The 15,582-nt window shown below is 43.8% G+C and overlaps 1 protein-coding gene across 1 annotated transcript; it reads right to left on the reverse strand.

Annotated features, from left to right (window-relative positions):
• Positions 1 to 6,800: 6,800 nt before the first annotated feature.
• On the reverse strand, positions 6,801 to 7,520 carry FAM181A (family with sequence similarity 181 member A). The gene has a single exon (XM_033951092.1). It carries the CDS (start codon positions 7,518 to 7,520, stop codon positions 6,801 to 6,803), a length of 720 nt encoding a protein of 239 aa, XP_033806983.1.
• Between the last annotated feature and the right edge of the window lie 8,062 nt (positions 7,521 to 15,582).

A 15,582-nucleotide genomic window follows, 5' to 3' on the forward strand; every position in this document is an offset into this window, starting at 1 on the left:
TCAGTGACAGAGATGGACCTCAGGTCTGACCCAGCGGAGGCATTGCTTATGTCAGTGGTTCCCAACCCTGTCCTGGAGGAACACCAGGCCCATTGGGTTTTCAGGCTAGCCCTAATGAATATGCATGAAGCAAATTTGCATGCCTATCACTTCCATCATATGCAAATCTCTCTCATGCATATTCATTAGGGCTAGCCTGAAAACCCGATTGGCCTGGTGTTCCTCCAGCACAGGGTTGGGAATCACTGGCTTATGTTATGTTCTTATGTTATGTGATTGTACCACCTCCCTAAGTAATTTGTTTCAGTGATTTAAGTACCCTATGTTGGGGGAGGATATTTGTTTAAAAAAAAAATCATCTTTCCAAAAATTTTCAAGAAGGATTTGAGTTTGCACCGGTTTTCCTCCCTATTTCCCTATGATTTTGTAATCCATCATCTCTGAACTATCCGATTATGATTTCACTACACAGCGCAAACCTTCCGTAAGTTATTCCTTAAGGGGGTAGAACTATAGACATCAGGGAGATAATTTTGTAAAGTCATTTTTGCACATGTATGGCAACATACCTACCAGGCTGGTTTGAAAAGTATGGTAAAAAAAAAAAAAAAAAAAGCAAATTCAACCACATAGGGCTCCTTTTACGAAGGCCCGTTAGCGGTTGAACGCACGTAATAGCGCGCGCTAAGCCACCGGCCGCGCTAGCCGCTACCGCCTCCTCTTGAGCAGGTGGTAGTTTTTCAGCTAACACGGGGGTTAGCGCGTGATGAAAAGCCACGCGCGCTCAAGCCGCTAACGCGCCTTCGTAAAAGGAGCCCTACGCTTAGCCCAGCAAGATTCCAGTTTTTTTTTCCATATTGTAGGAAAAATAGCTTACAAAAAAAACCCTGGAAACCCGCTGGACTAAGGGCTCCTTTTACGAAGGCGCGCTAGCGTTTTTAGTGCGCGCTAACCCCGCACGACACGGAAAATACTAACGCCAGCTCTATGGAGGTGTTAGCATCTAGCACGCGTGGTATTGTAGCATGCGTTAAAACCGCTAGCGCACCTACTTATAAGGAGCCCTAAGTGCCTAGTCCTACATTGTTTAACTTGTTTTTTTTTTTACCAAACTTTTCAGAACCACCCTCCTGTAAATTTCCAAGCTGTGACATGATGGTGCATGCTTTGCTAGAAGGGGGGATGGTGGGGTGGATGCAGGAATGGAGTTTGAGTGGAGAATGGGCACAGTTTGCAAGTACAGGAGTAGATTATACCCTTAATACTCTCTAATATTCTTATATTTACCAAACGTTATCTAAAACCCCATAATTCACCCTATTCCTATCTCCTAAAGACTTCTACTTCCCGTTGGTAACTCTGTTACCCAACATTTTTATTACCTTAAAAATTTTATGTCATCGCTTATTTTATTCCTTCAAATTTTGAATGTAATTCTTGTTTTAGTTTGGATGTAATCCGCCTTGAACTGCAAGGTAATGGCGGAATAGAAATCACTAATATAATGTAATGTATTTATGAAATAAGTTCATTTATGCAAAGCACAAAAACAAGGTCAAACAAACCGGAACAAGGACCAAGCGGGGAATGGAGCTGTACACGTCAGCCTTGGAAGCAATAAACTTGATTGATTATAAACACAGCTATAAACTACATGCATGCATAAATACAGGAACTCAACGTCCTTTACTTGCATGATGCGATACGTTGCGCGTTTCGACCTCAAACAGGAAGCCCGCCTCAGGGCTGAAGGAGTCAATCCAGTAGGTGGTGCTATGACACACAAAAGGAAGGCTCCAAATCCGTGGCAATGTACACAAGCACTAGTGCGGTGCTGAGGAAAGTAAACGACTGGAAAAAATAAAAAATAAATCGATGCATAAGCTGCGTGACTGCGATTTCTGCACCTCCTGGATTGACTCCACCCCTGAGGAAGCCTTCCTGTTAGAGGTCAAAACGTGCACCGTGTCGGGTCATACAAGTAAAGGATGCTGAGTTCATGTATTTAGTTTATATCTGTGTTTATAATCAATAAAGCTTATTGTTTCCAAGGCTGATGTGTACAGTCCCATTCCCCCACTTGATAGATTAGAGAAATTGGGCCTTTTCTCCCTCGAACAGAGGGGATTGAGAGGGGACATGATCGAAACATTCAAGGTACTGAAGGGGATAGACTTAGTAGATAAAGACAGATTGTTCACCCTCTCCAAGGTAGGGAGAATGAGAGGGCACTCTCTAAAGTTGAAAGGGGATAGATTCCGTACGAACATAAGGAAGTTCTTCTTCACCCAGAGTGGTAGAAAACTGGAACACTCTTCCAGTCTATCATAGGGGAAAACACCCTCCAGGGATTCAAGACAAAGTTAAACAAGTTCCTGCTGAACCAGAACGTACACAGGTAGGGCTAGTCTCAGTTAGGGCGCTGGTCTTTGACCTAGGGGCCGCCACAGGAGCGGACTGCTGGGCACGATGGACCACTGGTCTGACCCAGCAGCGGCAATTCTTATGTTTATTTATGCCCAGGCTTGAATAATCTAGGACCGGTGCAAGCGATTATACCGGCTAGAAAATAAGTGCAAATGTCCATGCCTGCAAGGGAGGTATACAATATCCGTCACTTAGTTTATAAAGATAAATAGGCACTTAGGTGCCTTCTTGCTCTCAACCTGAGTGAACTCTTATAAAATTACTCTCTAAAGGCTCGATGCTCAAAACTCTAGTCCTAGAGCCAAGTGTAAGGACAGCGCTGAAAACTATCTCCCCAATGTCCAAAGCAAACAGGATGCAAATTATATGCATGCTAGTACAGTAAAGTGAAAAAAAGGGCAAGGGATGTGACTAATGTATGTGCATTAGTGAATAACATGGTGACAGAATTTATCACAGTTCCCGTCCCTGTTGATAACCGCGGGAAACCATCTCCATGTCATTCTTTAAGGAGAGAGGGAAGAATCAGAGTATGAATGGGCCCAGACACTGACCCCTCAAGCCTTGCTTTGAAGAACACTGGTATAGAAGGACTGAGGTTGAGATAGACACTAAAGAATGACACCAGATGGTTAGAACATAAGACCATAAGCGTTGCCATACAGGGACCGATTGAAGGTCAATCAAGCCCAGTATCCTGTTTCTAGTAATGGCTAACCCAGGTCACAAGTACCTGACAGAAACCCAAAGAGTAGCAACATTCTAGATCTGAGATTGTGATGTCATAATGCCTCCTTCCACCTCATCAGTGATGTCACAATGGCTTCTTCATCCTATACTTGGCTCACATAAGAATCAGAGTACGAATGGGCCCAGCCACTGACCCTCAAACCTTGCATTGAAGAATGCTGGTGTAGAAGGACTGAGGTTGTGATAGACTCCAAAGAATGGCATGGGATTGTTTCCCACATTTATCCATGGGGATTGGAACAGTGATGAATTTTCTCACCATGTCATTCTCTAATGCACAAAAACTGCACTTCCTATGAAATGCATATCTAGCCATGAATACTGCAGATATGTGTGCAACACATGTTCATATTCATATGGTTCAGTAGTGCATGAATGCCTGTATGTATACATGCACATATAATATTTACATATATGTTATAGAATTTCCTCCCAAATACATCCATTATTCACATTGTGGATAAGAAAACATAGAAATACTTTCCCACTGAAAATACGCTACTCCCATGAACGCCTCTCTTCACTGCTAGCAAAAGGACACCCAAATTGCTATTATACATTCAAGGTATACCCTTACCCTTGGTGATTTATGCATGTAAATGGCTTTAGAAATGATCCTCCCGATGTCCTCATTCAGAAGAGTGATATCTAAACGATAGAAATAAAGCATGCGGTTGGAGTCTGTGGTGAGCAAAAAGTTGTGCAGAGGTCTGGCGAGAGTTAAGAAATTGATTTGGAACATAGCTTGGTTGGTCTGTTTTGCCTCAATGTCACTTGGGAATGCATCCTAATCGCAGCCAGGGTACTTTGTGGGCTGGGTTTTATGTCATAACGTAACAAGTCTGTTGATAAAGATGCATTTATAGAGGATCCTTTGGGACAGAAATGTGCTGCTAGTAGTTAAGGGCGTGTGGTTTACAGATGTGAGAGAAGAAGTGGATTTCTGCTACCAAGACGGCTAATGGTAGTAATTTGCGCATGCCCTGTGAAATATAAGCCAGATCCAGAGACGAACTGGACATTATCTTGTCAACCACTACTGTAATGGTCCAGTTACCCTGCTTGCGTGACATGTAGTCATTTGCACTGGAACAAGGTCCCCTTTTGAATACTGAACCTTTAATCAATTTATTTATTTATTTATTTTTTGCTAAGAAAGCTGTCCTGTAACAAAGGAGATTTATTCTACAAATATATGTAAGAGCATTTGCAGAATTTGAGGTAAAAGGAGTGGTAGGCAAGACTTTGGTCACAATGTATATATAGTAAGTGCGATTGTAGCGATATGAAATATATAGAAATGATAGACTACATTTTTTTTTTTAAACCAAGATGTGCAATTCACTTGTTTTCTTGACAAATGCACTGTTTGTATAGTTGTTGTTGTTTTTTGTACAGAAGCTCTTTTTACATTTCTGTTTTCTTATTCATCCATTATTTATAATTGTGGTGCCACAACTCTTATGTACACTAAGTTTTAATAAATATCTTATTACATATGCAAAGCCGAATTTCTGGTTGGTTTGTTTGGGTTTGGTTTTTTTTAAGGAGTGGAATATAGCGGAGTTAGCAACCCCATTACACCTCAGACTTTATAGCTTTGTGTGGGAAAAGTCTAAAAGCCAACAGCGTTCAAATAAAACAACTGTTTAAGTCTTACTTAATTAGGGAAGTGTAGAGAGGCAACGTGGCTTTTGTCCCGGAGCAGAGAAGTGTGAATGGAGAGAAGGGCTGGAACGTGACCGTCCAACTTCGAATTGATGACGTCATTCCATCACACGCTACCTTTGCGGACCTACCAAACTCACGTCGGATGAAACAAGGCACTCTAGCAAGGCAGATTCTTATAGTTATTGCTATGCTTTAGTAGATATTAACTATACTTTTCTCAACACACTATCGACATGGAGATACTATGAAATCGTTGTGCCTTGAACCGGGTGAATGCAAATACTGTACTGAAAAGCGCACATCAATATCGTGAGGCAAGTTTATCGGCGGGCAGATAATTACCCGGCTCAGAAGCAAGGGGACACGTTGCAGATGGACAGCAAAATGCAGAGATGGGGCCATCCCTGGGCGTTTCATCATTCTGCATCTGTGTGTAGTAAGAACAATACTCTTGAGCTTGGTCCTAACACTCCCACATGCACTGACTAGCAGACTAATCCACAGAAATATTGTAATGAGTCAGGGGGGTTCAGAGAAACGGCCCCACCCCTTCAGCTTCCTGGGCAGGGTAAGCTTTCCTCAATTAATCTTGGTTAGGGGACATGTTTCTTTAGCCAAACACACTTTTTCTTTACAGAGGTTAGGTAGAATTTCAATGCACATTATTTAGCATGTCCTATCTACGCAAATCAAATATTGGGAATTTCTATTTTAGGGCTCGAGCTGGTGCCCTTTTTCAGCACCTACTGTCCTGCTGATTGGTTCATTTAGAAACTGAAATGTATTTCATAAAAAATATAATTGGATAAATAACCACTTTTAATGTCTCATTCCCTAACGGTTTGCCTTTGAGGGCCCTAAGAAGACCAGTTCATTGCATCAACATACGAGGGAGTCTTTCTTAACCAACTTTAATTTGCCTACAGGATATAATTAAAGGGAGACAATGCCCTAAAGACAAGAAAGATAAATACTTGACTTTGCATTTTTGGGGCCATTGAGTTAGGGATGTACTCTGATATGTATAGTTATTTTATTGCGTCTACTTTGGGGACTTGTAAACCCAAGAGCTATTTGATAAGAAACCTTTTCTGCATGTAGAAAATGCTTAATATGTCAGGAAAAGCTTTATAACATTATTATCCCTTATCCATGCGTGAAAAGCAATAAATAGCAGGTACTGGACACCAAGTAGAAATACTGGAAGCAAACCTAGATTTTTCCCTTCAAAACAGGCAACCAAAGAAACCCATACATTATGAATAATAATTTTTAAAAAAAAGTTACCGTGTGTATTTATTTTAAAATATAATTCAGTATCTTCATTTTGTATAAAATGCCAAACGTTCTTAATCAGATCTCATTTTTGGAGAATAACTGAAACAATTCCCAATGTGAGCCCTGGTTAAGGAAATATTCTTCCCTTCTCTTAGCTCCTTAAAACTTCCTTAAATGTAAGCCCTGCCTGCTCCAAAAGTGCCATAAAAAAAGACTGTTATGAAACAAGAAGCTTCCATTCAAATAATTATTTTAAGGCATATTATCTTTAATTCCTTATGCTGCAAACCGGTATTATTTGGAATGGTTGGACTGGAGAACCCAGGGCAATGCAATCCGGAGAGGCCTTTCTACTTTCTAAATAAACACCTTGCCTGGTTCCAAGACTGTCATTGGAAAAAAACCCCCCCAAAAAACAAATAACTTAAATTCTAACAAACTGGCTTCTATCATTCCCCCCCCCCCCCATGGCGATAAACCTCTTTGAAAACAGGGTTCACAGTTTATTTACAAATGAGTTAGTTTTTTTTTAAATATCAAACTGTGCTTTTGATATAAGACCCCTCCCTCCCCCAACAAAACAGGCCACCATTCCCATTTTAGTACAATAAGATCAGTCATTAAGTTCCTTCTCAAGAACCAATATAGTGCTACAGTCCGGTTCCTGGCCATCTTTAAATATATCCAAACACATTGAACACCGGAGCCGGGACCGCAGGCTTGGTAGGAATGGGCTTGAGGACCACAGGTCTGTAAAGTTGCTGCCCGCTCACGGTGTCTTTGCAAAAGTGGGGGATCTCCCCGGGGGGAGCCGTGGTTTTCCTCCAGAGAGCCCAGCTAGAGGGAGGCATTGGCCCTTGGCTTTGGTAGACGGGCTGTCCGTGGTACTGAAATGGACAACAGCCGCAGCCGCTCAGCCTGGCCGGGACGGGCTCTTTTGGGGGGGACGCGGGGACGGGGCTCTCCTGACCCCCCGCCTCTGGGTTCTTGCGCTCATACGCGGCGCTGGGGGGGTCGTGCCTGCCCCCGGGGAGCCCTTGGAGCCCCGGGACGGGTCTGGGCTCTTCCCAGAAGGAGGCGGGAAGCTGTCTCTTTCTCATGGGCACCTGATCCGGCCTCTCGGACCTTCCTTGCGGACCCCCGCAGGGGCTGTGATCGGCGCCCCGAGTTCTCTCCTCCGCCCCCCTCTTGGCACTCGAGTCCGGCGTCTTGCCGGGATGGCACCGCGGTATTCGCGAATACTTCTGGGAGAAGCGCTTGAGCTGCTTCTGCAGGTATTTGCGGTGGTCGACGGATCGCCGGCAGGGAGCGGACTTGTCCAGGGCCGCTTTGATGTCGCTGGACGCCAGGTTGACGAAGTTCAGCAGGGTTTTCACCTCGCTGTCCGAGGCCATGTCACGGGAGGCTCTGCAAAGTCGCGATGCCCATGAAAACGAGCAAATGATAGATCCGGACACCAAAGGCTTGATATGGACTGGTATATTTCCAAAACGACCCCCACACACACACCAAAAAAAAACCACACCCTGAGGAGTCAATTGTTTCCAAAAAGTTTCTGCCAAAATTGTGTCTTTTCCTAAAAAAAAAACAAACCCCACCCTTTTTGTCCGGCTATTAAATAATTAGATGTTGCAAGGAACAAGATTTGAACTCGACCACCCACACCGAAGTTTAAACGCAGTCGCCGGTAAGTCTTGTATCTGTTCGAAAAAGTTGCTGGGTTAAGCATAGAAGGTCATCAATTCTGCTCTGAAAGCCACCCCACCCTGAAGACTGGGAAAAACGTTAGCTCGGCCTAATCTTGTTAGACGGGTTATACACTACCAACCTTTAAGGAGCTGCAAAGGGTTTAGAGGGGGTTTAGCACTTGGGCAATCTGAATGAATCTCAACCACTTCTAGTTAGGGGGGCTTTCTAGGCCAATCAGAAGCCACTTTGCAAATACAAAGCATCCCCAATCAGGCATTAGACTCCCTGTTCCCACATTCTTTGCCATCACAAATTCTCACCATGAGGACCCCCCCCCCCCAAGACAACTCACAGATACAAGAATTTCTTTGCTATTTCTACTAAGCTCAGTCTCTCTGTCTCCCTCTTCCCCTCTCTCTTTCCCCCTTAAAAAAAAAAAAAAAAAAAAACCAAAAAAACATGATGATATGTTTGTGGTGAGTAAAGAAACAGACGCCTTTTCCCTCCCCCTCCAAAGTGTGGAAAAACTGTCTGAAGACTGGCAGTAGCTATGCTTCAGTGCCACTGGACAATGCTAGCTTTGGGGATGAGGCGAGCCTACTTTTGTAAGCTGTTCTTGATCAGGAGTTGTTGTTTTTTTTTTAAGGAGGGGGGGATGATGTCAGAAAAGGTAGGAAAGGAACAAATCTCTAAAGAGATGTGCAGATATCCATGGAAAGGGAGCTTGAACGCTTAAGAATCCTTGTCTTTATGTTTGCCCCTTCAATTGAGCCACACAAAAGCTGAATTACCCATTCAAACCTGGCGGACAAAGGCCTGGACCTGGATAGCACTCTTTCATTTGTAGTCAAACAGAGACTTAAATCGAGTCGTCATGATGGAGAAAGAGTTAGACAAAGCCCATAGAACTGCCATCAGCAAACATTTTCCTGTGTCATATTAGCGAGTCTCCATGGCTCCCTCTGGCCCAGGGACAATAGCACAAGTTTGCACACTCGACTACTGTCACCCTGCCAACGCTGGTAAGGAGCAGAAACAGGGCAGTTGGTTGTTGTTTTTTTTTTTTTTTAATGGAAAAGCATGCCCACTACAGGGAAGGTAAGGGCAGGGAATGAAAAGCGTGTGAAATGCTAATTGAGCTGCTTCCTTCATTGATGGAGAGCTATGGGACTCCTCTGGCTTTAGAGCTTTTCCTCAGAGGTAAAAGTAATTTAAGAGCACAGGAAAATAATCGGAATGCCACAATGTAAATGGCTCCCCTGAGATGCGTGAGTAGAGGAGAAATAATACTCTCGAGCGTATAAAAACAAGGCTGCCCTCATTAGGACTGCGGAAATTATTTACCGCTAGTTTAGGGCTTAAAGACATAGTAACATAGTAGATGACGGCAGATAAAGACCCGAATGGTCCATCCAGTCTGCCCAACCTGATTCAATTTAAAATTTTTCTTCTTAGCTATTTCTGGGCAAGGATCCAAAGCTCTAGCCGGTACTGTGCTTGGGTTCCAACTGCCGAAATCTCCGTCAAAACCTACTCCAGCCCATCTACACCCTCCCAGCCACTGAAGCCCTCTCCAGCCCATCCTCCCCAAAACGGCCATATACAGACACAGACCGTGCAAGTCTGCCCAGTACTGGCCTTAGTTCAATATTTAATCTTATTTTCTGATTCTAAATCCTCTGTGTTCATCCCATGCTTCTTTGAACTCCGTCACCGTTTTCCTCTCCATCACCTCTCTCGGGAGCGCATTCCAGGCGTCCACTACCCTCTCCGTAAAGTAGAATTTCCTTACATTGCTCTTGAGTCTCCCACCCCTCAACCTCAAATTATGTCCTCTGGTTTTACCATTTTCCTTTCTCTGGAAAAGATTTTGTTCTACGTTAATACCCTTCAAGTATTTGAACGTCTGAATCCTATCTCCCCTGTCTCTCCTTTCCATTTGCTTCCAGATGGCCTTGCTGTCGGCTCCTTGTGTCACTTGATTAAATGAAAAGCGTCAGGTAGGTTAGGAAAGGCAAGGGGAAGCATTTAGTACACTACAGTAACACTTAAAAAAACAATGAAAGGTCATCAAGAAATATGAAGACTCTCCTGGAGTGGGATGAAACTAAGAGGATCAATAAAATCATAAATTTATTGTGCCCATCCACAAAGATATAGGGCTCCTTTTTCAAAGGTGCGTTAGGGCCTTAACCCGCGGAATAGCACGTGCTACATTGCCGCGTGGCCGCCTCCATTTAAGCAGGTGGTCATTTTTCAGCTAGTGCGCGCTACAGCACGCGCAAATCTTGTGCATGCGCTAAAAATGCCAGCGCACCTCAGTAAAAGGAGCCCATAGATCCGACACAGCACTGCGTTTCGGCGTATCACACACCTGCCTTAGGGTTCAAACATGCATTTTGAAGGCGTAAACCTGCGTGAGACACAAAGTCAGAGGCTCCAGGAGAAACAGCTGATGCAAACCAAGCAGGCAAATGAATTAGCGCTTTATGTTTTAGGACCCAGGATTTTTAGTATTTAGATATGCAAGACCAAGAATCCAGGGCCCGGTAATGGAGTAAACAATTAGAGAATGACATGGGGACAAAATTTGTCCTCGTCCCCACAGGCTCTACTCCCATCCCCGCAGGCTCTGTCCCCATCTCTGCTCCATCCCCGCAGGCTCTGTCCCTGGTCCCCACTTTGTCTCCATCCCTGACTAAACTAAACTAAACCTTAAGTTTGTATACCCCATCATCTCTACATTCGTCTGTGGGCTTTGTCTCCATCTCCATAGACTCTGTCCTCGGACGCACAAGCCTTGGAGGGGCATAATAGATAGAAAGAAACATCTAAGTCCAATTTGGATGTAGGGTGCTAGTTGCCCAAAGTCTGCAGGGCATAAATGTCCATTCTCAAAAAATATGTCTAAAGTATACGTTTTTTTTTCCAAAAATCGTCCATTTGTACGTCCTGGGCGTTTGATCGTCCAGCCCGCCACTATGTCTATCTATATACCATATTCTCAACCAAAAATACATCCAAGTCAGAAATGTCCAAAACAAGACCTCTTGGACATGGGAGGGGCCCAGCAAAGTGATGGACTGGCTGCCCAGACATAACAAGAGAGCAGTGGGGCATCTTACAGGGCACTGCTATGAACTTCACAAAAAGAGTGCTACATGCACTGTATATCTCACCATAACCCCTTTATAATTTATAGTGAGCCCCCAAAATTTACTAGACCCAACTGTCTACAACCCCAATAGCCCTTATTGCTGCAGGTGGCACTTATATATTGCAGTACAGTAGAGTTTGGGTTTTTTTTTGGTGGCCTCACATTTTGCATTATTAATGTAGTGGTTAGAGTGAGTTATGGGCCCAGGTCCTCCTCTCTATGGTCCAGTTGCCCACCCCCAGACTACTTAAGCTACCTCTGTGCAGCTCTACTAAGCTTTCCTATGCCAGGTGCTGATGTTCTGGAGGCAGGTATATATGTTTTCCCCCCGATTTTTATGGCGGTGTGGGGGTGTCAGTGAACACGGGGGGAGTGTGTGTGTGTCTGTACTTTGTCCCTGCAGTTGGGTCTGTACTTTGTCCTTACAGTGGTTATCTGGTCACTTTGGATACCTTTTGGGCACTTAGACCTGTGTTTAGATCTCCTAAGTCACAACGTATAAGTTCCATCTAAATGGTCTTGTCAAACTTTCGATTATCCCATCAGTACGACTAAGTGTAGGTTGGCCCACCTCCCACCCACACCACTCCTCCAAAAATGCCCCTTTCTGTTCTAGGCGCACAGTGAGATTCTGAAGCCTAAAATGTCTCTGGATACGTCTAAAAAGCAGGTGTTTTTTTTTTTTTTTAATTCTTTATTCATTTTCAAAATTACAATAAGTGTTATATATATTCAATCACATTAAGATTATCGACATTTGGATGACCTGTCCTTCTGATCGTCTGGGCGGGTTTTTAGATGTATTTCTGTTTCGATTATGAGTCCCTTATTTTATATTTAAATCTTTTTATTAAAATATAAAAAGGGACAATATTCTCTTCAAGTGTTGTTTGTAAATCACAAATAGAGCTTTTGGTACAACTGGTTTTGGTACAACTTTCTGAAAGATTCGGTTGCCTGTCATCTGAGAAGATAAATGGATTGCCTTTCAGACATTGGTGTAAAAGAGAACCAACACAATGAAGTGGATGAACAGGAAAATATGTATCTATTAAATGTTGGGAAATATTCCTTGATGTCAGCAACAATGAATGAATTTGTTGCAGTAACAGTAAGATGCTTAAGCAATTGGGCACATGATGGAATGACACTGCAGGTGGTAGGAATCGGATCAGCAGACAAAACTTGTTGCCACCTCAAAGGCAGACAAGACACAAATGATATCATTTAACAGGAGATCATTTAAATCCCAAAGCAACTTCTGCAGTTTAAAAAAAAAAAAAATCAATGAATTCAGTTGCCAGTTGTCTAAGATTTGTTAAGTTTTTACATATCGATACTTGCATGTTATAGATGCTGTTCCATCTCGTTGGAACAGCCTGTTTAAGGCTAGTCTCAAGCTTAAAATATTAGAGAATAGCACAGGACACAGCTTGTCCCCGTCCCTATGGGCTCTGTCCCCGTCTCTGCCCCACGGGCAGCCGTTCCTATGCCATTCTCTAATAAACATTTCTCCCTGCAACAAACTACTTGCCTATTCTATTCAATTTGCAGGGACAGATAGTTGACTTACAGAAGAAGCTTAAGCATTGGCATTTGGCTGTAATATGTAATGCATATTTTAAGTTACAGGATCCCTGTACAGTCAAGAGCTTTATTCCTTGCAAATATAATTTGTGGATGGTTTTATCATGGAATGTCACAACAGGCACCTGTTTTATACCTAGGGGGCCTTTTCACTAAATGTTAAGGAGCAGAGTTTCCAGTGCTGCCTAGTGAGCTAGTAAGGAAGCCCGTGCATTAGATGGGAGTGAGCGGGATCTGGGCGTGACAGGTTCCGGTAGAGGTGTGGCTGGCTGTGACAGCTATCACATGGATTGTTACTGTGTACTAGTTGTCAAGACTGCAAATAGATCTAATGAAATAACAAGGCAGATGGGTTTGCAAGATACAAGGGGATAGAGTCCGGACAAACGTAAGGAAATTCTTCTTCACCCAGAGAGTGGTAGAAATCTGGAACGCTCTTCCGGAGGCTGTTATAGGGGATTCAAGAAAAGGTTAGATAAGTTCCTGCTGTACCAGAACGTACGCAGGTATGGCTAGACTCAAATAGGGCACTGATCTTTGACCTAATGGCCACTGCATGAGCAGACTGCGGGGCACGATGGACCACTGGTCTGACCCAGCAACGGCAATTCTTATGTTCTTATGGGTGAAAAAGAAGCGTAGAGAATGACACGGTGACAAAATTCATTACCGTCCCCGTCCCCGCGGATAACCGCGGTAAACAATCTTCATGTCATTCTTTAAGGAGAGAGGGAAGAATCAGAGTATGACTGGCCACAACTACTGACCCACAAGCTTTGCTTTGAAGAATGCTGGTGTAGAAGGACTGAGGTTGAAACAGACACATCAGAATGACAGTCTCTGGTATCCAGAGCAGATATTGTGATGTCATAATGCCTCATTCCACCAGTGCCTAAGAGCCAGTCACATTAGTGATGTCACAATGGCTTCATTATCCTTGGCTCACATAAGAATCAGAGTATAAATGACCACAACCACTGACCCTCAAGCTTTGCTTTGAAGAATGCCGGTGTAGAAGGACCGAGGCTGAAATAGACACTAGAAAATGACATGGGATTATTTCCCGCGGTTATCCGCGGGGACAGGAACGGTGATGAATTTTGTCACCGTGTCATTCTCTAGCATAGACCATGCATAATGGCAGTTTTTATTCACTAATTTATGCTCCTGGGGCCTGACATAGTCATGTTTCGCCCAAGGGACTGCTTTGGGGGTAATTGATTTTCCTAACTATGCCATCTACTATCCCCTCCTTTCCCTTAGAGATCCAAAGTACTTGTCCCAAGCTTTCTTGAATTCAGATACACTTTGGGCCCGATTCTTAAAACTGCACCCAAGGTTTGGCGGCAGTAGGCACCCTAGCACCAGCTAACTTTAATCGGCGCACTCATTGGCTGCATTGATTAAAAAAACAAAACTCAATAAAAAAAAACAAACAAACCAGAGGCACCAAAGGGCATCTCCCAAAAGATCACCATTATCCTGCCTAAGGAGACACCTTATGACACCTAACGCCACTGTAGATGTGGTTAACACCAGAAGTGGACTTGGGCATCGTAAGGCACCTTCGTAGGCGTCATGTCTCATGATAGGTAGGTGGCAGAAATGTAGGCCTTTAAAACCCTTGCCTATGTTTCCAGCGCTTACCTTTCACCTAGCTGTAATTCTGCAAATAGCGCCATTGCGTGGTTGACATGTGATCGGCAGCTGGTTTTTTTCGGCAGCCAACGGTAATGGCACCGTTTGTGGAATCCGGGCCTTTTTGTCTCCACCACCTCCACCAGAAGACCATTCCAAGCATTTACCACCCTATCCGTGATAAAGTATTTTCTGAGGTTACTTCTGAATTTCCCCTTTCACTAGCATCATATGTCTACTCATTCCAGAGTTTCCTTTGATTGAAAGAGACTCGCCTCATGTTCATTTATGCCACGTAGGCCTTTAAACGTCTCTATCAGGGTTTTCACGAGGCCAGCCAGCAAGGAAAGAAAGTCTAACTCCAGGGAGGTACAGTAACTTTCCAACTAAGCCTTGGGGTGAAGGGCTGGAAGTTTATTATGATAATGAAGAAAACTGTTCAGAAAAGTTCCCAAGCACTCAGAGAGGGGGATGGGAAGTAAAGCAGGAAGTGGAGGACTTAATGGAAACCTCCAGTCCCAGGGATACGGGAATGGGAAATGTACAATGAAGCTGACCTAGTAGAAAGTGTGCTGGAGGAAGACATGGACATATAATTGAACAGTGTGTGGTTACTTTCTTCCTCCCAGTAATGAGACAAGTCTCTGCCCAAAGAAACCTGAGCTAGAGTAAGGCTGCAGGTAGTGAGAAGGCAGCCGTGCCTAATTAAAACAGTAGTTCTTTAAACTTCATTTCACCAAGTTCCCAAAGAACTAAGGCTAAAGGACGTTAGGGGGCATATCGGGTGGGTCTGGAGACCTTGGTACAGGGAGGCTTGCTCCACACAGCCTGCAAGGCAGGGCTGTGAGCGTCCTAAAAGGGGACAAAGTGCTAAAGAGGGAAAATAGTGGGAGAGAGGATGTTTCTTTTTCTCTCTGACTGGAAAGATATTTGAAAGGAAGGCTGGCAGTGCTCAGCTGTGCTGTCAAGAACTGTAGCTAATAGAAGCCAGCTGCCCTGAGAAGGGAGAATATTGGACATTGAAGGGACTGAAAAGCCGATTTGATTTTTGATTTATCCTTTTGTTGATAAGGACTATCCAGTCCCTGGACTGAGGCACCGAGGGAGTGCACTGGACTTAAGGGAAAAGGAACTGCATAATCAATGCCTGGGAGAACTAATTGTTCATTTTGGGAATTTTTTCTTTTGCCTTAATAAACCCAGTTAAGTTTTGGTTAAGAAATCCAGTGTCCGGGTTTTCCTTCCACCCACCATATAAAAGGTGCACAAATAAATCTTACCTGCTGTCCGAGCTGGGTTTGCCCACTCACCTGGGGCCTGGCCTGGCCACAATATGCACTCCTTTATCAAGACAGAATATCGTACTTTCTTCAACTTACATCAGA

Source organism: Geotrypetes seraphini, chromosome 7 (assembly GCF_902459505.1).
Source record: "Geotrypetes seraphini chromosome 7, aGeoSer1.1, whole genome shotgun sequence".
Taxonomy (NCBI): domain Eukaryota; kingdom Metazoa; phylum Chordata; class Amphibia; order Gymnophiona; family Dermophiidae; genus Geotrypetes; species Geotrypetes seraphini.

Coding starts and splice junctions, on each gene's coding strand:
- FAM181A (XM_033951092.1), bottom strand. CDS start 7,520: ATGGCCTCGGACAGCGAGGTGAAAACCCTGCTGAACTTCGTCAACCTG.